Source organism: Pan troglodytes, chromosome 6 (assembly GCF_028858775.2).
Source record: "Pan troglodytes isolate AG18354 chromosome 6, NHGRI_mPanTro3-v2.0_pri, whole genome shotgun sequence".
NCBI lineage: Eukaryota > Metazoa > Chordata > Mammalia > Primates > Hominidae > Pan > Pan troglodytes.
In genome coordinates this window covers 28,003,333-28,027,633 of record NC_072404.2, presented here as the reverse complement: position 1 = coordinate 28,027,633, position 24,301 = coordinate 28,003,333, and the positions used below count along the sequence as shown (strand labels likewise).

General features: G+C 39.1%; 1 protein-coding gene across 9 annotated transcripts in view; it reads left to right on the top strand.

Moving 5' to 3' along the window:
* Positions 1-24,301, top strand: part of RAPGEF5 (Rap guanine nucleotide exchange factor 5) — a 240,791-nt gene that overhangs the window by 164,372 nt on the left and 52,118 nt on the right. For 8 of the 9 annotated variants that reach the window (XR_002944583.3, XM_024357764.3, XM_024357769.3 and 5 more), the window contains exon 11: positions 301-389. Coding sequence is in view for 8 of the 9 variants with exons in the window: in XM_024357764.3 (XP_024213532.1) it covers positions 301-389 (89 nt within the window). In the remaining variant the exon portion in view is untranslated. Of the gene's footprint in view, positions 1-3; positions 390-24,301 lie in introns of those variants that run through there. The other variant, XM_054687415.2, reaches the window with a different exon arrangement.

Sequence of the window (24,301 nt, the reverse complement as noted above, 5' to 3'; positions counted from 1 at the left end):
CTTAGCAGCCAGATGGACTCAGTTCCCAGTGAAAGGACAGGGATGGCAAGATCTTTTAGCATTTAGGGGATGCCTTTGTTAGTAACCGTTCACAATGGGCAGCTCCCGGCTGAGGGTCTTTGACCCTCATTTGGAGAGGAAAGATTCCGCCGCGGCGCTCTCAGACCGAGAGCTGCCCTTGCCTACCTTCGATGTGCCTTATTTCAAATACATCGACGAGGAGGATGAGGACGATGAATGGAGCAGCCGCTCGCAGTCTTCCACCGAGGATGACTCAGTGGACTCTCTGCTCTCTGACAGATATGTGGTGGTGTCCGGGACCCCGGAGAAGATTTTGGAGCACCTTTTGAATGACTTGCACCTGGAAGAAGTCCAGGACAAAGAAACAGGTAAGGCTCTGAGTAGCTCATGCTTCCAGACTGATAGCAGCTGATGCCCTTGTCAGTACCCTCAGGGGCAAGATTCCCACTGTTAGCTGAAACCGGGGTGGGGAGAAATAGCATATGCTTTGTGCGACTCGTCCCTTGCCTTGTGCTGATTTGTTTAAATCCAGTAAATGGACACATGTAGATCCCAAGCAGCTCCCTGGGAAGTAGCTGTACAAAGAAAATGATATGAAGGCAGCTGTTCTTGTATCTTTGGCAATTTTTCCCAAATCTCACCTAAAGGCAGTTGGCAAGAGACCAACATTCAATAGCCCATGTTCAATGGAAAGAAATACAAGGGGGAGGAGGGTTAGCAGGCGTTCACCTGGCATGTAGGCAGTGCTGAGCTGGGGGCAGCAGCCTCCGTGCTGAAATGTCAACAATTAATGCAACTACTCAGCAGCTACATGCTTAGTGGCAACTTCTGCCTTTTTCCAAGTGGTTTACAAACTGCCTGGTCAGAACAAGCCCCGAGGTGCAGACTATGATACTCAAAGCTTTTCAGAGCAGAAATTGTAATGCACTAAAGCCTTATTGATCAGACTTCTTGTATTTTAAATTTAATCTGAGAGTAAAACACTCATTTTGCTTTTTTACCCATACACTTTTGGAAACACTACTATTCCACTTACAAAATGACTTACCTGTAACTTCCTTTATCTCAGAAGGGAGAGTACTTGCTTCTCTTAACCAGAATTTGTAATTTGTTCCATGCTGGAGCAGTTATTCCAATGAATAGGCCTCTGACTGTAGCCTGCATTTTGCAACTTGATCCCTTAACTAAAATGCACTGTTTGCTCCTACCATAGCACCTGTGAGACCCACAGTTTCCTTAGGTTTTTACCATGCAAGAAGGATTGTGAAATGACAGCTTAGGTGGGAACAAGAATTTCCTTGTGTCCCTGGAGTTTTGTCTGAACATAGGTGATGTCTGGGTCTATTTTGCATTCTAAAGGACAATAAGAGAAACAAGTATGTGTGAAATACATAAGTGGGCAAAAAAACAGTATCAAAATGACCTAATCATGTGTCCTACAGTAAAGTTATTGTGTAATTTTAAAATTCAGATAGATACCTTATTTTGCATATGTTTGAAGACAAAATCAGTAGTTGTCATTTATATGCACTAAACAAACAGCTAAAAGAAAAACATATTCTCTTGGCATTTGCTAGGTTGATTTTGTATGTCTATAGATTAATATTTTGTGCATTTGAGCACTATTCCCATGTTCTGCTTCATCAAATATAATCATCATGGAAGGTGGGTCTAATTTTCAGTCTACTGATTACCAGACTGCTTTACACAGGTGTTTTGAACTAGAATACAGACAAATTATCTGTCATGGAAAAGACACTTTAGTAGAGGTTTGGAAAGATTGAATACTTACTTCTTCTTAATAACACTACAGTTCTATAGTGCAAGACTTTGTGTCTGGGTCACATTAGTAAGCAGGGAAATTATTATAACCTGCCCAGGCCTAGCTTCATTTCATTTTCTTTTTAATTGTCATTAGTTTGTGTTCTCTTTACTTTTGAGAAAATGGCTCAGGTGCTCACAGGTTCCCACTACTTAACACTGAGAATGACAAATCACTCTTATTATTGTTGCTAATGTCAGAATTTGCCTGCTATTGGGAAATATAGTGGTTTGCATCCTGTCTAGTGACTTATTCTTGCTTTCTTCTCAGTTATACCAACCCCTGGGATCACATGTGTCACTTCTGCCATGTGCTCACAAAGCCAAGCGGACCAGGACTTCATGGCTTGACTCTCCTAGCACCAACCTAAGTGGGGAAGAAGGGGTTGGTTGGGGTCACCTCACCTAATTCCTGCTCATTTCCTTAGAGTTTGGGGGAGAGACACAAATGAAACTTTAGAGTTTTGCAGAGACATCTGAGTGGCAAAAATGGTAACAACTTTCACCAAAGAAAGATTTTACGAAAATGGAAAAGTCAACTTTGGAGAAAATGATTAATGTGTATATAAAAGAGATGCCTAAGTGGAAGTCAGTGTAGCTCTTCCAAACTTCAAGAACGGCACTTGGAGAAAACACAACAGAAAATCCACCATGTGGTTTCTGTTACTAAGATTATAAGAAATATAATAAATATAAAATAAATGTCATGTGCAAATTGAAGAAAAGGAGATATTAATAGCTCAAATACTAAGCAAATCAGATATTTAAAGTAACAGGACCCCTTGTCGCTGACAAAGGTGAATTCTAGTTCTTTATCTCGGTCAGGTAAGCAACCCTCATTATCAAAGGCCCGGGTGTGCAGGAGCTGAAGAGAGTTGCATAAACCATATGGAGGACAGATGGAGGAAAATGAGAAGGGGCTGCAATAAAAGTACACAGCAGCATTTTTATGTTCTTGAGCGCCCCTTTTAGGGAGTTGGAGCCATCTGGGGCCGCGTGTAGCCATATGGTGGCCCTCCACATGGCCTAATAGCAGTGAGGAGGAGAGGGTCCATGGGAGAAAAGGAATGGTCCTGGAGGCTGGGATGAGCCTGTTCTGGATTCTTACATTTTTGGACCCACCAGAGGCTGGGGAAGATAACTGAACAAGAGATGTGAGTAATTTCTCATCGCTTTCCCACAAAAGTCACTAATTTGTGAAAATGTAGGTGCAGGACCCAATAGAGGAGGCCCTCTGTGCTCCCACAGGACAAGTGGAAGTGATTACTGATTGATGTTAACATACAAATAGATAAAGTTTACTCCATTGAATATAGCCGGGAGGAGAATGCCAGGGCTATTAAGATAAGGCATTTCTGTTGTTACTGGACTCAAGAATAGAATAGGAAACAACTAAATTCATATAGTATTCTATCAGCAAATCAAGCTTTTTAAAGGAAAAATAATTCTAGAGATGCTTAAAAGCAACTTACTAATGATTTTCTTAAATGAGTTGACTCGCACACACCTACTATGTATACTATTTTCATAATCCCTCAAGTACGTATCTTTCCTCCTTTGTAGTGAAAGGCGCAAGAAGTCATCCAGTATGATATCTATGGAATGAAGGAATGCATGAGTGAATGAGTGAATTTCTTTCTTTTGAGACGGAGTGTCTGTCTGTCACCCAGGCTGGAGTATGATCTTGGCTCACTGCCACCTCTGACTCTCGGGTTCAAGCGATTCTCCTGCCTCAGCCTCCAGAGTAGCTGGGATTACAGGGGCCCACCACCACGCCCGGCTAATTTTTGTATTTTTGGTAGGGACAGAGTTTCACCATGTTGGTCAGGCTGGTCTCGAACTCCTCACCTCGTGATCCACCTGCCTCGGCCTCCCAAAGTGCTGGGATTACATGTGTGAGCCGCTCTGCCTAGCCGAGTGAATTTCCTAAACTTTTAAAGAGAAGATCAATGGGAAGTGCTGATAAGGAACAAGCAAACCAACCAGGCATTTGGGTCTTTATTTGCAGCCAGTTTTGAAATGTTCATTCATCTGTGACAAGCTCCCTTTTTGTTTACTAAGTTAGCAATAACACTCCCTGAGAGCAAGCAGCAATGAAATTCGTTGTCATCTAAATTTTTCAACATTTCTTCTTTTGTCTGATAGTTCTTCATTGTTTAAAGTAGGGAAACTATGAGTCTGGTAACTAGATATTTGTGAACCTGGACAGTGATTGAAGCTGTTTTCAAAGATTTCCTTTTTTTTTTTTTTCCCAAGGTTCAGGTTTTGACTTGAAATATTTTGAAATGTTAGAGGAAAATCAAATTATTTCTGGAGCTTTATCTTTTCTCAGAAATTGGGCAAACATCATTGGGCATGAGGTTTACATGAGAGAATTACGAGGAAGGTAAGAAAGAAAAAAAACAAGGAGCTGTGAGTTAGAGGAGTTGAAGGGACGGGGGAGCAGGTTTGGGCCCAGCCAGTCCTGCTCTGTGGTGGTCCTGCTGGTGACTGTAGCTAGTTAACCCTTTCTCCTCCCTAGAGAGGATAAAGTGTGTTTTGCTTACAGATACTTCTGTAGTGAATGATGATTTCTGTTTCAAAGCAGGGGGAAAACTGTGGATTACATGGAGAAACCCCTTCTTACTGATTTTTCTTTCTGAATCTGTGTTACGACAGGTCTACCTTAGGGAAAACATAGGAAATATGTTATTTCCCATTTCCTTATTCATCTTTTTGAAGAAAATGTACTTATGATTACAAGTTTCCAAGAAAAAAAAAAAGCCAACAGAGAATAGAATGGTAGGAGTAGGTAAAGCCTACCAGCTGATTCTCATTAGGCCTGACCTGATTTCTTTTAGATATGGCTGCTTTTTTTTTTTTTTTTTTATTTCATGAGGTTATCATTCAGTATGTTCTGTTAGCATGCCTCTGTGTGGACATGTCTACACAGCTTGCCTTGATTCTTTCAGAGACACCTCAGTGTTGGGGAGCTGGCGTTTAGCAGCACATAGTAGGTCGAGCATGTGATTGAAAAAGTGAGTTCGTTACTGTTCTAAAGAGGAAACAACCTCTGTGAAAGTGCCTGTTTTATATTATAGGAGTGTCTCACTCAACTGATAGAGTCCAGAAGCTCTTGATGGTCAACCTAGTGACTTTTTTTTTTTTTTTTTGGAGACGGAGTCTCACTCTGTCACCAGGCTGGAGTGCAGTGGCGCGATCTCGGCTCACTGCAACCTCCACCTCCCAAGTTCAAGCGATTCTCCTGCCTTAGCCTCCCAAGTAGCTGGGACTACGGATGCGCACCACCATGCCCAGCTAATTTTTGTATTTTCAGTAGAGACAGGGTTTCACCATGTTGGCCGGGATGGTCTCAATCTCTTGACCTCGTGATCCACCCACCTCGGCCTCCCAAAGTGCTGGGATTACAGATGTGAGCCACTGCGCCCAGCTGTGATGTTTTTTAAGCATTGCACTGATAAAACATTAAGTAAAGTGAGGGCAGGCACCTCATTTTCTATTAACTTTTTAATCTTGTCTCCTGCCAACACCAAGCTCATGATAATCCCTTGATATTTAATTATGTAATTTTCATGGAGGAAAATTAAGAATATCTTTCTTCTTCCCCTTGGAAAGATAGAAGACAATGTAAGTGAACTTCTTCCTTGCTTACCTTGCCTTTTAGCTTTCCTGGAATGATCCTGGGTGCCTCTCTTCCAGGCTTTTTCTCCCAGGTTGCCAGACCATAATAACCCCGTAGCAGCATGGCTTTTGCTGTACTAAAAATGTTTGAGGGTACGTAAATATTTAGATGGCGGTAAGTCTTTTCATGATTTTGTACAATTGATATGCACATGGCATTATCTTGTATTTATATCTTTTTATTTCTGTAAGGTCATGTAATAAACAGACCAGTGTAGCTTATCTGTAGCTGCACATTAGCAGCACCTGCAATGCTTTTAACAAAACAGCAATGTCCAGAGATCCTAATTCAGTTGGGCTGAGTTGGGGCCTAGGCCTTAAGGCCTTTAAAAGTTCCCCAGGTGATGCAATCCGCAGCCAAGTTGAAAGACACTGAAATAGAACATTGTCTCACTTCCATGTTTTGAAAGACCAATTCCAGGTTTCTATTGGTTATAGATATACAGAGAGTTAGGAACAACGTTCCCCCTTTACGCCCCTCTGACAGGACTGTATGTCCAGCCGCATGTCCGCTGGCCCCTGTCCTGGAGTTCTGCAGCTTGAGAAGTTCATAACTGACAAACCTACACTGCCAGTCCTTCCATTAAAGTGGTTTTGGATAAAAGGACACCATCAGAGGGAACAGAGGTACTGGACACACAAAATGTTTGGTTTCTCATCTCTTCGAGTGAGAAGGTGGGACTATAATGAAAAGCCATTTGGATTTTTGTGTGGGTTCTGTCACATGACACAAATTCCTGGATGGTCCTTAGGTTTCACAGCCAAGAATGCTTCTGAGAGAAATAATGTTTTAAGAAAGGAGAAAATGCATATAGCAGAGTAGAAAGGTTACTAAAATGAGATTCTAAAGTCTTGAGTACCGAATCTGGGCTCCATTAAAAAAACAGCCCGAGACTTTGAGCAAGTAATAAATGAAATGATCTCTGAAGTATCTTTCATCACTAAAACCCTTTGATTCAAAGGGATCTATATTTTCTTTCCTTGCAAAATATGTTACAGAACCATAGAATTTTAGGTGGGAGGGAGACCTGAGAATTGGTGTAGATGACCTCCAAAGTCAATTTATGCTGAAAACACCATCACATAGCCCTTGCACGAGGGCTTAGGAAATTTGGTCTAACTTCATATTACTGCTACATTTCTTCAGCCTCGTAGAGCTGTTAGAATGTTAACGGGGTATTAAGCTTAGAATCCAAGGCTCAGTGGCCATACCTGGTGATGATTTAAGTCTGTTTTTATATAACCTTGTCCAATGGGAAACTTTTTAAGTTCCTTTGAGAAATTATGCCATAACATTTCTAAAGAATAGCTTTGATTTATCACTCTACTACTAAATTCCATTTGCAGAATTTTATTACCAAGCCATTTTGGGATATTCAGAAATAGTGTTGCAGGAGAAAAGCAGCAATTTTCCCTCAGTGATGAAACATACTACATCATATCTCTTCTACTAGCCATTTCTCGGCAATTCCTTAACTTTTAGCTTTATACACTGCTTCTATAAAAAATGTAACTGTGAATTTTAGTTATTGAGTTTCTGAATACCTTAGAAAAAATTAGTTCCTTTATTTATTTAATTCCTTTAAATATCTTTGACCTCCTAATGCATAGGCACTATTCTAAATGCCAGGGATACAAAATAGACACAAAACTCTTTACCCTCCTGAAGGCTTATATTCTATTGGAGGGAATCAGACAATAAAATAAGTAGGAAAATATTGTGTATTAGATGATGGGTTGCTAAATAACCAATACCATTATGGGCACTAATTTGGGATAACTATATCCATGTCTTTAAAAATAAAAAAGCTGGAGGATATTTTAATGTATTTAAAGTATTTTAAGAATTAATGTGAAACTTCTGGTCAAATGCAACGAAGTTCAGAATCAAAAGAAATACACTTAATTGAAATTTTAAAAATAACATAAAAGAAATTTGAAGTATGCATAGGTATCCCCAGTTGGTAAATCACTATTGTTAGAACCCATAGAATCTGCATTTGTGGAAATGTTTGATAAGGATATCAGCCTTTTACCATCTTAAACTGTGAAAATCGCTTTATCCAAGGCAAATAACTGGACTGGGCTGCTACTTAGTCTTTTTCAGCTTTAAGAAACTGTCACTTCAAAATGTTAGATTAAGCACTTTGGGAGGCCAAGGTGGGCAGATAACTTGAGGTCAGGAGTTCGAGACCAGCCTGGCCAACGTGGTAAAACCCCGCCTCTACTAAAAATACAAAAATTAGCCAGAAGTGGTGGCACTGAGGCATGAGAATTGCTTGAATGCTAGAGGGGGAGGTTTCAGTGAGCTGAGATCGCACCACTGCAGTCCAGCTTGGGCGACAGAGTAAGACTCTGTCTCAAAAAAAAAAAAAATTAGATTAATTTGTTTGCATACATGCTAATAAAAAAAGATCAGTGAGAGACTGAATTCATTAGCACAAACTCCAGCTGCCCTGGGTGTGCCTCAGATGCAGATGAAGAGTACCACTGTTTGGTAAGGGCTTGTTTTTCCAGATAAAGCAAAGACTTGAAACAGCTGTCCACAGTGACAGTACAAATCCCCAAAATGGTGTCAAGAGAGAAAAAGTGCTCAAGTTAGAATATGATTTCTGTTCTACTTTATAATGTGTGTGCCGTGGTTTTTGTTTTGGTTTGGTTTGGTTTGGATTTTGGTAGTTCCTTGAGCTTCTCTCCTAATTACTAGCATGGAGAATATAATGTACGGTATTTGTTGACCATAATTGAAGCATTGGAAGGCTTTATAAATTAGTGTTGACAAAGTGATGAGATAATTAGAATTGTGTAGAAATTTTCTCAGTTGTTTCACTTATAAAAGCAGAGGCTTTAGGCCAGATGACATTTGAGGACCCTTCTAGCTATGAGAACCAGGTTCAAAGATTACTCCAGACACCAGTTTATTTATTCAAACCTTGTCCCATTAGATGGATCCTTTTGCAAGATAATTATCCCCATTTAATGGACATAGAAGCCAAGGTAGAGTAGAAGTTAATTCAGTTGCTTAGTGATTGAGCCACCATTTGAATCGGGAAATGAGCCCAAATATATTCCAAGTTGTATCCCAAAGATTATTTTTGCTAGAGACTGGAATCATGGATGAAAGGCATAATTGAAGTAAAAATCTACATTCAACTCAAGCTATAAGCCCCAAATCAGGTGCTTCAGTACCCACTTAAGAGCGTTCTAATCTCCAGCACAAAGACCTGCTTCTTGGATTCCAGCTGTGAGCAGAATGGCCACTGGATGAGGTAACTGCTTCAAAAAGGTTGAGAGAGAGAGAGGAGAGAGAAAGAGAGAGAGGTCCTAGTTCCAGCTGACACTGTATCAGACTACTCACATGAGAAGTGATTAAAAATTAAATTTTGACTGTGGATTTCATTTGAGGTGCTCATCTTCTGGGTTAATCTATTCTCACCACCTTTGAACATGCAATATTATGTATGATAACAAGGGAACTGATGCTTTTACACTGCCAGTAGATTGTGGGTTAATTAATACCCTTGTTGTTAATGAAGCAAGGTGAAGTGAAGTGAGACCCAGCTGAAGCATAAGATCATTAACATACACTGATTAATAACGGAAAAATGTGGAAGTTTTCATTACAACACAACCAATGGGCAAAGGAAGATATTTAATGGATAGGGATATATTTAATAGGAGTATAGCATACCTTTCAGGGAAACAATCTCGATTTAGAATGAGAATGGATCATTGGAATGCATTTTTTAATTGCATCATTTTCATGTTTATACCACATTTGAGCTGTAGTTTATTATCTGAATTTTAATTTTACAAACAATTTCAGCATGAAAGGTTATGCCAATGTTACAGTTTTCCAAATAAGAAAGTATTCAGAAAAATGTAGAGTAGTTTATTCAATGGTTACCTAATATTTCTAGTGAACTATGTGGAGAGATGGATACTTTCATTAAACTTTTAATTTTATGATTTGCTTTCATCCTCCACCCTTGTTTATTCTGTGTCCACTGTTAGAATTTACTACGATAAATGCATAGGAATGTATATGTATATTTATTTATAAAGTAGAAAATAAGACATTGGGTAACTAAACTTGTAATATTTAATTAAAGGGAAACTACAGTTGGCTTCGCAGATGTGGCTTTTGCCACAAAAGGTTGACCATTTTACAGTAGACTTTGTAAACGGAAAGTTCAAGTGGAAGTCTAGAGCATGCCAGAAACAAACGAAAGTATTATAGGGTTCTAGGAAATTAATTTCAAGAGGATCTGAAGATAGGAAATGGAAAAAGGAGTACATGAGGGGGAACAATGACCTTAGAAATTAGATCCTTAGCTTCCAGACTATAAGAATTATGGAAAACTTGGGCATCTTAACAGTTTATGGACTTTCTTCTTTAAATACTTTGAAGGAAAATGTCAACCACTTTCTGACAGGTTAGAGTGGAGGTTTTGTCCTAGAGGCTGAAGGTGAGATAATCTGGAGGTTCCTGCACACGGTGTTCTACCTAAATGACATATGCATGTGACTGCTTATTTCCTCGAAGTCAGTTTCAGTGCTGACCTCAACTCCTGAACCCCGGTTTTCCTGTGTAAACTGCAGCCAGCATGGAAGATGGAGAAGTCAGTGGACTTTCTACTTTATTCATATTTGCATATGTTGTTTTCATTTTATCCTTTATTTACATTAATTTGCCTCACCTGAAATACATTACCTCAGATGCCCAACTTGATACTCATCTTTTTAGCTAGACTTCCATAGAGAACTTTGGTTCTTTCTTTGTAGTTAAGTAAATTTCTAATTTTCTAGAACAACTGGAGGATAAATTATTACAAGTAATAAAATATTCTGCTCCACTGAGAGTTGCCATAAGTATGTACACAAATTGTCAAGTTTCAGAGAATCAAATATATAAAATTACAATCTGTTTTCAAATATAAAAATCTTTTTTTTTTTTTTTTTGTGATGGAGTCTCACTCTGTTACCCAGGCTGGAGTGCAATGGCACCATCTTGACTCACTGCAACCTCCCCCTCCTGGGTTCAAGAGATTATCCTACCTCAGCCCCTCGAGTAGCTGGGACTACAGGTGTGTGCCACCATGCCCAATTTTTGTATTTTTACTAGAGACAGGGTTTCACTATGTTGGCCAGACTGGTCTTGAGCTCCTGACCTCAGGTGATCCACCTGCCTCATCCTCCCAAAATGCTGGGATTATAGGCGTGAGCCACTGCTCCCGGCCTCAAATATAAAATCTAATAGCAAACTATGAGGACCTAATAATAGTCCTTGCTTTTATTGTTATATGGATAAGATATTGGCTTACATCTATATAATCTCTTTGACGTAGGATGAAGGCTGCATTTGAAACATAAATCCTCAGTATAACTTGTTTTTTCTAATAAAAATAAATTTGAGACAGATAATACCTTTTTTAATATTCTCTTGATATCCTGTCTCCCTAACAGGGTGTACCCTTTAAGGAAGAAGGCTACATATATTACTTTTCTATTTCTTTGGAAAAATAATTTCTACAGCATCATTTCCCAGTTCAGTTAGTGCTAACTGGGGTTTCATTTCTTTTGAAAGGAAATTTCTGTTCTAAAACCTTTAAAAATGTGTAAATTGCCATATTTTCTCAGTAAGTTTTGTGTCTATTGGCATATTTAATATTGCGCTTTAGTAGAAACGCATGTGGTTTTGTTAGTGTCTGGCTGTATTTCCAGGAACTTGTTTAAATGTGTGATTTAAGTGGGGCATTTCTGGAGTAGCAAATTGAAGGGAACAAGAGATACTGAAATTCATGAAGACAAGATATTGTGTCAGTTGTGGGTTTGACAACCTAGTAATTTTAGCAAAATGATAGTTTCACTCTAACATCGGCAGCTGAAATTACTTGAAACTGTGTTTAAGACAGTGTCGACGGTTGAAAAACCTCTGTCTCCTTCTTTCTCTTTCTGTGTTTCTCTCTCTCAGAGATCTTGTGTCATCTCCCTAGACGATTGTTGGATTTAAAGTGAGATAATCAGATGTCCTTGTCTGAATTTTAAAATGTTTATGACATCTTCCTCAAGTAAAATTTAGCATTCTATCAGAAAATGGGGGAACAAAGTGTTTTTTTGTGTAAGAGTGTGTACTTCAGATAGTCGTATAAAGTGTGAGGAAGGAGTATTAGTGGATGGCAATTTGTTGATTACAGTCACTGCATGTTAATCTCTCACAGCATGTTTCAATCAATTATTGCTTCATTGAAAGGGTGTAATGTCATAGAATTGCTCTGACAAGCCCACGTCTAAAAGAGATATTCTTTGTGTGGGAGAATGTTTGCTTTTAACCTACCTATAATTGAGCTTCTCTTCATTTTTCCCATCAGCCTTTTGGCACTATAACCTTCCCCTCCCATTTCCCATTATCCTCATTTTCTGCCTCAGGCTTTCTTACTCTACAATTGAAACCTTTTCTTTCATTCAGTTTGCAGCTTTTTTGCCTTGTACTTAAGGCTGCTACTTGGCTGGCAGTCCTTCCCTTGAATCTCGAAAATAAATATGAAATTAGAGTTGTTAAATACGGGTGACAGAAACGTGGGAAACTAAACAACAACAACCAAAATCCCAGAACATCTTGTCATAATCTAAATAGTGACAGAAAATAATTTTCAGAACAATTCTGTAGCCTTTTCTGCTTCAGACTTGGACTTGGCGTTCTTGTCTGGCATTTAGGATATTTGGTGAATCTTCTGACTTTGAAATATTTTAATCCTTTAAATGAGCTTCATTTAGTGGGAACATGAAAAGTACAATTTAAAATTCTCCATTGCATACCTGGCTGGATATTGCTACCTAAATTCTCAGTCTAAAAACAAATATGGTTTTAGATGAATGGGTATATGTAAGCTTCTGCTATTTTTTTCTTATTATATCCCTTTCAATATTCTTCACCTGTTATGAAGAAGAATTTATGTAGTACTGACAGCAAGTAAGCTTTTTCCCCCTAAGTTTTCTTTGAGTCTTGCTTGATATCACATATTTTCTTTTGTGTAGCAGCTTACAGATTTTAAATTTACTGTCATGTCGTATGTTTTTTTAAGAAAAAGAGAGCAGAGTGATCTTTTCATCCTAATTTTGGTTCTGATTCTCAGAGTTGGATATATAAAATGTGACCTTTGATGTCTTGGTTCAGTTTGATCTGTATCTGAAGGCATTGCCAGCCATTTTCATTTACTGATGGCTTCTGTAGAACAATTTTAGTTAACCCAAGTTCTGCCGATGCTGATTGGCATAGTGTGCATATCTCAGAATTATTATGACAATTTGCACTGTTTGATAGTCTCCCAGGGAGGGTGTTTGTTCTTCCAAACAAAGCAACAAACAAACATCCAAGGCACTGTGTCTTCGTCAGCACATTCTAGAAATCCACAGTAGTGAGATCAGGATGAATTAACAATACTTAACACTCCTTGAATGCACCTTTCCTACTTTTGATAATTGAGAAAATTGAGAACCAGATCATATTGCAGATCATGTACTTGAGCTTCTGGAAATTTTCAGTGTACATGTGTTATTTGTGAGTAGGCACAGCTGCATATAACAGAAAAGCTCTAATGATGATTTAAACATGGTATAAATGTATTTCTCTCTCATGTGAAAATAAGTATGGAGAAATACAGTCCGCAGCCGATAAGGCCACTCTGATGTCAGTCAGTCCTGAGATTCCTTATTTGAACTTGATTTCCTGGGCCCTGATGGACACTAGCATAACTGTCCAGGCAGCAGGATGAAGAAAGTCATGAAGAGCACACTTGCCCATCACACACGGCTTCTGCTTTTACCTCATGGACCAAAACTTAGTCTTGTGGCCACATCTAGCTGCAAGTGAAGCTGGCAAATATATTGTATATTGTTTTGTTGTGACTTTAAAATATCAGGGGAGCAACATGCCCAGGAAAAAAAAAAAATCAAAGTTTGATTCCCAAAAAAGGGGCAAATGGCATGTAATTTTGTAAATAGAAGCTTATGTTAAGTTTGTTTTGATACTGTAGACCCAATACCATAATTATATATTTGTTTCTTCAAAGAAATATGGACATACTATGTTTTAACGCATTGTATAATTGTCAAGGGAAAGGGGTCCTGATTCAGACCCCAAGAGAGGGTCTTTGTGTCTCACGCAAGAAGTAATTCAAGGCAAACCCATAGAGTAAAGTGAAAGCAACTTTGTTAGAGAAGTAGAGAAACAAAAGAATGGCTACTCCATAGGCAGAGCAGCAGCTTGAGCTGCTGGACTAAGGATACTTATAGTTATTTCTTGATTATATGACAAACAAGGGGTGGGTTATTCATGAGTTTTTCTGAGACTCAACGTTCCTCCCCTTTTTAGAACATATGTGGTAACTTCCTGATTGTTGCCATGGCATTTGTAAATTGTCGTAGTGCTGGTGGGAGTGTCTTTTAGCATGCGATTGTATCATAATTAGCATGTGATGAGCAGTGAGAACAACTGGAGGTCACATTTGTCACTATCTTGGTTTTGGTGGGATTTGGCTGGCTTCTTTACCACATGTTGTTTTATCAGCAAGATCTTTGTGACCTGTACCTTGTGCAGACCTACTATCTCACCCTGTGGTTTAGGATGCCTTAACCTTCTGGGAATGCAGCCCAGTAGGTATCAGCCTTATTTTACCCAGTCCCTATTCAAGATGGAGTCACTCTGGCTCAAATGCCTCTGACATAGTCATTTTTTTAAAAAGCCTGTGAAGTGGTTTGGATTATCTCTGATATCCTCCTCAACAAGTGAATATTTAGAATAATCTTACATATGCTTAGCATGCAAGGTTTAGTTAGCTGTAAGTACTTTTCTTATGTCTGATTTGAGCTGTTGATTTCATGTTTGAGAACTATACATCATTCACTCTAAATTCTTGTCATTGTTAGAAACATTTTTCATATAAGAAATTAAACATGAACTAAGAAATATTCCATATATTATTGCTTGGAAGAAGTATTATTTAAACAATGGCACAAATTAATAAATCTACTCTTATAGAGTAGATTTTAGTATCTAATTGTATATAATATTCTATTATTGTGACATAATAAGAAATACATACTTGGTCTCTGCCACTGGTCTGGAGCTCTTAAAACCATGGAATTTCATGAGTGATAGAAGTGATAGGAGCATCTTTTGTTTTAGTATTTGGTTTTAATCACTTATTCTTAGCACAAGAGTTTCTAAGACCTTTGGAATCTCTAGAGTGATAGGAGAATCTTTTTGTATGCTAATATGATGACTGGTGGCTGGGGTCCCTAGATAGCTTCAGGATGGGAGCTGGTTGCCAGAAAGACAAGGTATGACTAGAGGGATGGAGCTTTTGGTCCCAGCCCTCAACGTCTGGGGAGGGGAGGGAGATGGAGATTGACTTAATCACCAGTGGTCCATGATTTAATCAATCATGCCTACCTAATGAAGCTTCTATAAAAACTCTAAACAATGAAATTCAGAGAGCTTCCAGGTCGGTGAACACATCCATGTGCCATGAAGATAGTGAACCCAAAGCCCACGGAAACAGAGGCTTCTGTGCTCAGGACCTTTTTAGACCTCATGCTGTGTAACTACTCACCTGACTGTTCATCTTCATCTCCTTTATAATAAAGCAGTAAGTGTGAGTAAATGTTTCCCTGAGTTTAGTGAGCCCTTAACAGGTACTTGTCAGACCGCAGAGGGTGGTTGTGAGAACCCTGATATAGAGCCCACTGGTCAGAAGTACAGGTGACAACCTGAGACTTGTGATTGGCATCTGAAGTGGGATGCAGTCTTGTGGGATTGAGCCTCTGGTCTGTGAGGTCTGTGCTATCTCCAGGTAGTGTCAGAATTGAATTATAGGAAACTCAGTTGATGTGTTGAGAGTAGAAAAATGGTTTTTTTCAGTATAATCTTTCATATAGAGAATTCATCTAGAAAGGAGGGAAGAATTTTATGATTTGGCCTTTTGTAAACAATTTTTTTAGTTTTTACCTTTACATTTCGATTTTAAAAAATATAAATATGTGTAACTGGTCAATCTTAAAAACATTAGGAATTTGTGGACCATTTCAGTCCTTCCACATGATTGTCAGTTCTACCTTTTGAAAAGCAAATTGGCTGATCTCGTATCTATTTGCTATGGCCAGGTGTCCACTAGAAAATAAAAAACAAAATAAAATTTGAGTAGGAATAAAGGAACTCCAGCATCCTGGCACTTAGAAAACAACTTTATAGGGGCATCTTTGGTGATTTAAGACCAATAAAAGACCACCTTCTTGTGTCTGTGACTCTACTCCCTCTTCCAAACCTGGAGATTCTGTTACTTTCCTGCATTTTCTTTTCCCATAAACCGGATGGGTTATTTGGGTCCACACTCTCGGGAGAGCATAGTGTAATGAAAGAACCAGGGCTGGGACTTAGGCCCTTCAGACATCATCTTGCTGAGGAGCCCTGGGTGGTTATTCACTTTATTCATCTCAGCCTCAGTGCTGTCACCTCAAAAAAGATAATGTGCAACCTACCTTCTAGGGTGGATATGAGGGGCGCAGGCCATGTAGGTAAAGCCCTTAGTGTTAACAGGTGTGGAATGTTGGGTGGTGATTCCGTGATTATCATTAGCACTGGCACAGTTTGTGGTCAATAAAGGGTGGCTGTTTTGATTATATTTAACTAGTGAGGCCGCTATCATTTTCCTCCCTTACTTTTTTTCCTTGCCCATTGAAGCCACTCTGGCTACCTGGTGCATGGCCAGATAGATATGGTTCAAAACAAATTTGGGGCTCCCTAGAAAATAAAGACAAAATAAAGTTTGAGTAGGAATAAAGGAACTTCAGCATCCTGGCACTTACATGGAAAACAACTTGATAGGAACATCTTAGGTGACTCAAGGCCAATGACATATGCTGGGTAGGGGTTGGGGTGTGGAGGACTGCCCAGACATTCACAGGAGTGTGATATTCATCAGCCTGGGGTGTGGAGGATGCCTTATGTGGTCATTTAATTATCTCACCAATCAGATTCCCAAGCTCTGTGAACAACTTTCCATTCTCCATGGCAGAGGGCACAGTTGTCATCCCTTAGTCACAGAAGTTCAGTAAATGGTTGCTGACCAAACCTTTCTCTGTGACCCAAAAACATGAGTCTTCCTTTCACCTGTGTGAGAAAGAAAGCAGCTGTGTGTTATTGAAAAGAACACTAATAACAGCTCTGGAACCAGAACCCAGAGGCATGTCTGCTGTCAGCCCCTGGTTGATATATTTGTCCTAGCAGTATTTTTAAATACAGGCAATACATTAAAGTAAATTTTCTTGTGTTGAAAATTGTCGGTAAATGTAAGATCCTGTGCCAGATTATTTCGAAAGAGCCTCAATTGGCCAGGCGCAGTGGCTCACGCCTGTAATCCCAGCCCTTTGGGAGGCCGAGGTGGGTGGATCATTTGAGGTCAGGAGTTTGGGACCAGCCTGACCAACATGGTAAAACCCCACCTCTGCTAAAAATAGAAAAAAGTTACCCGGGCATGGTGGTGGGCTCCTGTAGTCCCAGCTATTCAGGAGGCTGAGACAGGAGAATTGCCTGAACCCAGTAAGTGGAAGCTGCAGTAAGCAGAGATCACACCACTGCACTCCATCCAGCCTGGGCGACAGAGCAAGACTCTATCTCAAAAATAAACAAACAAACAAACAAAAAGCCTTAATTGTGCTTACTTATGTTTACTTTAAATTAGTTTTGTAGAATATCTTCTTATCTTTAATATAATCTAGCTATCCTGCCAATCCTTAGTCTTAACAGGCAGTTGACTATTCATTGCTAAACTTGGAAGAAAATAAGTCTGTCTAGAATTCCTAGAATTTCTGTTAACCAACTGATATGGTTTGGCTGTGTCCTCACCCAAATCTCATCTTGAATTGTAGCTCCTATAATTCCTGCATGTCATGGGAGGGACCTGGTGGGAGGGAATTGAATCATGGGGCAAGTCTTTCCCCTGCAGTTCTCATGATAGTGAATAAGTCTCATGAGATCTGATGGTTTTATAAAGGGGAGTTCCCCCGCACACGCTCTTTTGCCTTTGACACGCACACACCATGTAAGACATGCCTTTGCTCTTTCATCCCCTACTGTGATTGTGAGGCCTCTTGAGCCATGTGGAACTGTGAGTCCTTTAAACGTCTTTCCTTTATAGATTACCCAGTCTCTGGTACGTCTTTATTAGCAGCATGAGAACGTACTAATACATGAAAAAAAAGTAAATAAAATGTTATTTTTCTGAAATTTAATGCTAATATTAACATTGAGAATGATGATGTATTTCAGGTTTTGAAAAAAGTTCATAATACAGAACCTTTTGGTGCTTGAGAGGTAAAAACATTACAATGTCCTAAGTTGATTGAGTTGTTAGAATGACTATTAATTTGCTTGTAATAACCATATCTCAGGCTTCTAATTTAGGATATTATGTTTAAATTAATTTTCTTTGTTTCCTGAAAGTTAAGAACATTTAATGGACAAACACTAAGGAACACAGCTTGTATGTTTAGAACACGTGTGTGATGTTAATCAGACAACCATGCAGCAACTCCGAGAGGTCCGAGTTGGACCGAGTGAATCTTAGAGCCGGATATTAATTTTTGTTGGTAGATGCTGGCAGATTGGTGCTGAAGGCTTCGTGCCCATGACAATCCCCACATTCTAATCTATACAGTTAAATAAAATGATAATTGTATTGATTATTGAGAAATTTTTCATCCCAGCTCCTTGTGAGAGCAACTGCTCTTACTAAACAATGAGCTCTACAACTTTAGGAGGAGTCTTTGGAGAAAAAAAGAAAAAACAGTGTGATATATGGTGTGAGCACTGATTATCAGAATATCCTTTGTTCCTTTTAACTAGAGTATGCCCCCACCATTCACCAAGGGGCATCTCTCTAAGGTCATCAAACCAGGGACTGTCCACATAACAAATCCAGTGCTCTTTGAGTCCTGAGCCCGATAAAGCCTCTTCAAGCAGCATTTAACACTCATTTCCAATCCTTTTCTTTCTTGTTGGTTATTACATTTGTGTCCCATTTGTTTACAGAAAGGAGGCTATTGACTGTACATTCGTTTCTCTTTATTCTGTTTCTCTCTTCCTTCTCTTTCCCCTTCCTTAACTCATCTTTCCCTTACCATCGCCCAAACATGAATATCCCACTCCCTTAGACTGCTGCTTATTTTTCTGAGAAATCATGTTGGCCATAGCCATCCTCTTTAGGTGCTGGCTCCCACAATCATAACTGTAACCCTCTTTGGCAAGCTCTGGTCTTTGATATTTTTTCCTAATAGCTTTCCTTAGAGTAACCTGGGGAACCCAAGCTCAGCAAGTTTAAAAGCAAACTCACCTCCCTCCCCTTATCCTCCCCTTATCCAATCTGACTTCCCTGATGAAGCAAGCTTAACTCATATCTCTCTTGTCACTTCTGGTCTTGAAAATCTCCCTTCACTTCCCTTTTCCTGTGGAATAAGCCCCAAGCTCCTTAGTTTAGCATTCAAAGATCCTTCAGGAATTTCCTCCAACCTATTTCTCTAGCTTTACTTTTCAATTATACTATGTGATCTCTTCTATTGCTACTACACAACTGTGCTGTAGACCAAGACTTACCAACTTGCATGTCCACAGGCAGTAAAAGTGAGTGAGTGAAGACTGCCAGAGCAGAAGGGTGATGAACTGGAGAGTGCCTCCTGCATAAAGTAGGCAAGTTGGCTCTAAACATGGTTGCCATAGGAGATGTGGCCCTGGTGTTGCCAGATCTTCTGACTTTTAAATTTTGTCAACTCACAGAAAGCATCTCTAGGGACTAAACAAGACCTGCAAGTCACAAGACCACAGGTTTGTGACTCAGCCACAGACCCACCCACATCCGTTGCTTTGCTCACATTTGCTTCTCCTTTTCCTCCTCCAATTCTTCTTGGAAATTCATAGTTCTCAAGTTTTTGTTGGCGGATTGGTAGCACTTGGAGAATTGGGACAAGGTTGAAATTATTTTATAAAAATAAATAATAGGTAGTATTTATCTAGAGTGCCTAGGGTTTACCAGGCTCTCTGCCAGTTGCTTTAGATACACTGTCTTATTTAATCTTCACTGTAACTCTGCTAGGTATAGATATGATAGCCACTTTACAGGTGACTTAACTAAGGCCTAGAGAGATTAAGGACTATGCATTAGGCTACCCCGTTAGATTTCCAGCTGTCTGTTTCCATAGTATTCTTTATACTGTTTTCTGAGCTTCCCAGCATACTTGGCAGACGCATGCATATGCCATGAATGGGCTGCAATTGTACCTAGACACTGAGAGCAGCTGATTGGGGATGTAACAACAGGAGCTATGAGGCCGCTCACCGCTCCTAGTCCCAGGGTGACCTGCACCCTTTCTCTGAGTGCCGCAGCCTGGAGAAGGTAGACAAGCCCCCTGTTTATTACTCTATGCCCCTCCTAGTAACATTTTTAAAAGGCAGTGTATAGAATTAAGCATAGCTAAGAACGGAATACCTGTTGTATTCAAATCATTCTTTCTTGAAGAAGGAATGACAGGATTCTAAAACTGAATTTTACAAGTTAAAATAAAAACAGATTTGATTATTTGAAGAGTGTCCCCAAGCCCTGTCTGTAGTAAGTTCCTCTCATTTAAAGGGGTGACTTTTAAGATTTGATATATAAACAGCGTTAAATAAGTAAGCACTTTTTTTCTGCCACAAATACCTAAAAATAAAGCTAGATCTCAAGATTTGGTTATGTTAGAATGGCTAAAGAAAACGCTATGGTGAGCCTGTAAGAATTGGCAGGGATTAAGTGAATTTAAGAGCTGTAGTAAAAAGCTGCGTTTGAGGTCGTTAATATCACTTTCAGAAATGTAAGATACACAGGGAAAGAAGCATTGCTTTTAATGGCATAGCACTTTAATCTGTTATTCCAACCTGAACATGAAAAAAATTTTATTTGTGCTTAATCAAATTACATGGTACATTTTGGCACTGCTTCTCAAAAAATAATGGCAAGTTGTAACATTCCAGGACCAGAAATGGGCCTTTTCATGTTCAAAGCTTTTCTTGGCTTCTTAAAATAAAGGTTAAGTAGAATATATTTTAGAGTGCCTTAAATTCCATTACATCTGAAGTAGAAATACAGGTGAAACAAAACGGCTAATAGTACTTCAGGGAATATGAGTTAATACAGAAATGTTGAATATTCACATTACCATACTTGGATTAAATGGCTACTATAGGCAGTTGCCTGTCAAAATTCTTTTAATTTGCTTTCTTGGTAATTCACTTTAACAGATGAGTGGTTTCATTATCACAGTGCATTTTGCTTATGAGTGTTGAAAAATAACCAAGGTAGATTTATATAATTTTTCCTACGTAACACTATACTTTTAGTGATTTTTAGACTTCAGGGTTTTGTTTTTGTTTTTTGTTTTTATGTTACAAAGAAAGCATTAAGCTTAGACCTTTTGGTAACATTTGGATCAGTTTTTAAAATTTGATTAGATTTATATGTAACCGAACTCCATGAAAATGGTCTGTACCAAACCTCTTACTATTCCATCTTGACACAACTCTAGCATGCTCTAGGGATACTTGTGTTTTGCAGAAATAAAATGGGAATTTTTAGAGCTTCATATACTTAAAATGAGACAGAGAAAAATGTTTTAATTGGTACATACAAGAGAAATACATTCAAATAAAATTAAATAAAATTAGATAATTATTTTTATATGACCTAAAAATTAAAATAGGCCGGGCACGGTGGCTTATACCTGCAATCCCAGAACTTTGGGAGCCCGAGGCATGCAGATCACCTGAGGTCAGGAGTTCGAGACCAACCTGGCCAACATGGTGAAACCCCAGTCTCTACTAAAAATACAAAAATTAGCCGGGCATGGTGGTGTGTGCCTGTAATCCCAGTTGCTCCAGAGGCTGAGGCAGGAGAATAGCTTGAACCCAGGAGGCGGAGATTGCAGTGAGCTGAGATCATGCCACTGTACTCCAGCCTGGGTGCCAGAGTGAGACTCCATCTCAAAAAAAACCCCCAAAAATTAAAATAGTAGCAGATGATAGGGAAAAGTCCTATATGACATCAGTATAGCTAATTACATGCATGGATTTCAAAACCATTTCTATATATATTTTATTTCAAGTTTTATAATAGTTAAAACTATAGAAGTATTTACTTTCCAATTTCAATGATTATCAAGATGTTACTTTTTTACTTGCAAGGATGTTTCTTGTATTCAAAAAGCCACTACGAAAGTATTATTTTATTTTGGAGTGGGGAGGATAGTCCCAAAAATTTATTGATAAGCCAATAATTTAGGATTAGATTTAGTAATTTACTTAGTGCATAGAATATCAAAGAAAATGGCTGGCAACGTGGCTCATGCCTGTAATCCCAGCACTTTGGGAGGCTGAGGCGGGCAGATCACCTGAGGTCAGAAGTTTGAGACCAGCCTGGCCAACATGGTGAAACCCCCATCTCTACTAAAAATAAAAAAATTATCCGGGCGTGGTAGTGCACACCTGTAGTCCCAACTACTCAGGAGGCTGAGGCCGGAGAATCACTTGAATCTGGGAGGTGGAGGTTGCAGTGAGCTGAGATCGTGCCACTGCACTCCAGCCTAGGCAACAAGAGCAAAACTCCATCTCAAAAAAGAGAAAGGATATGAAAGAAAAAGGTTTTGTATAGTAATATATGCATATTAATATGCTTAGGTATTCACAAAGTTAGAAATCAAAATGAATACTTTTTTTACTCAGAGTGTTAATTTGTATGGCAACTATGAATTTGTTTAAATGAAAGATACTTTTATGTATACAAACATGCTTTTCTGCCTGTTGTCTTAAATTATTATTAAGTACTATGTAGTGTAATAGATAATTATAGTGTTTTAATTTGGATGCCAGTGGATTTGTAAGTCTTTCTAAATGGCTATTGTCGGCTAATAGTCTTCAGGGGATCATTCATATAACCATCATGGTTCTAAAAATATCTCTAAATACCAATGGGACAGCCTCTTTTTTGGAAGCATGGCTGTTATAAATTGCACTTTTATTTGAAGTGCATCACTTTGATTATAGTATTTTCATTCATACCACTCAATTACTTTCAGAATCTGCACAGCAGAAAAAAAAAAAAACATGAATGCTGGAAAAGAATAAAGGAAAGCTCTTTGTATAGAAAAATTTAGGACAATATAGTAGTTAAATAGAGAGATATTTGAGTTATGAGTATTGGGAATCTGTTCTATTCATTAGAATTTTTAACTATTTTCTTTATTAGGACTTCAACTGGAGCTGTTTTTATATAGCCTCATTGTTTTTATTTTAATTAATATTTCTATGACAGATAATTAGGTAAATGCTGTTGAATTTTAAATATGATATTGGCTTAGGAGAAAATAAGCATTTCTGGGTCAAAGCCCTTAACAAAATATTGTCATATGTGAGCTGATTAATTGAATTGAATGCCAAATGGGTTTGCCACCATCCAACCAGACTCTGGTAGTCAGTTCATTATCTAAGGTTGTTCTGGAATGGAATGACTGGTTATGTCAAAGTTAATGGTTTAATGGTGTTCTTTTTAATCTCAGCTACTAATGAAGTAAATCTTGATGAGAGAATAGTTCTAACCTCATTAAATGCAGCTAAGTGTAAGAACACCCCAAAGAGTCTGAACCTCTGTGTCACATCCAGCATTTTAAATGCCAGCTCCCTCTCAGTGCTGTCACCCAGTGGTTTCTGCGCATTGGTGGCTCCTATCTACAAGAGCCATTGAAAACCCTAAACTAGATTCAAAGCTACTCTGTTGGCCAGGCTCAGTGGCTCACGCCTGTAATCCCAGCACTTTGGGAGGCCAAGGCCGGCAGATCACCTGAGGCCAGGAGTTTGAGACCAGCCCAGCCAATATGGTGAAACCCCATCTCTACTCAAACTACAAAAATTAGCTGGACATGGTGGTGCATGCCAGTAGTCCCAGCTACTTGGGAGGCTGAGGCACAAGAATCACTTGAACCTGGGAGGCGAAGTTTGCACTGCAGCCTGGGTGACAGTCTCAAAAACAAACAAACAAACAAAAAAACTACTCTGTTGTCCTTGCTGCTTGTGTCTAACATTGAGTGCAAAAAAGAAACAGCTTAATTTTTTTTTTTTTTTGAGAAAGAGTCTCTCTGTGTCACCCAGGCTAAAGTGCAGTGGCATAATCTTGGCTCACTTGCAACCTCTGCCACCTGGGTTCCAGCCATCCTCCTACCTCAGCCTCCTGAGTATCTGGGAAGATTCAGCTTTTTTTTTTTTTTTTTTTGACACAGAGTCTCGCTCTGTTGCGCAGGCTAGAGGGCAGTGACATGATCTTGGCTCACTGCAACTTCCACCGCCTGAGTTCAAGCCATCCTCCTACCTCAGCCTCCTGAGTAGCTGGGATTATAGGCATATGCCACCACACCCAGCTTTTTTTTTTTTTTTTTTTTTTTTTTAACAGTAGAGATGGAGTTTCGCAATGTTGGCCAGGCTGGTCTCTAGCTCCTGGCCTCAAGCAATCTACTCACCTTGGCCTCTCAAAGTGCTGGGATTACAGGCGTGAGCCACCACACCTGGCCAGATTCAGCTTAATTTCTAATCAGACCTGAAAGGTTGAGGATTTCCATCAACCACATTTAACACAGAGAAATGTTGTAATTTGTAAACATTACTCTTCAACAGGCCCAGAGGGATCGTTTTCAAATTGTATTTCCA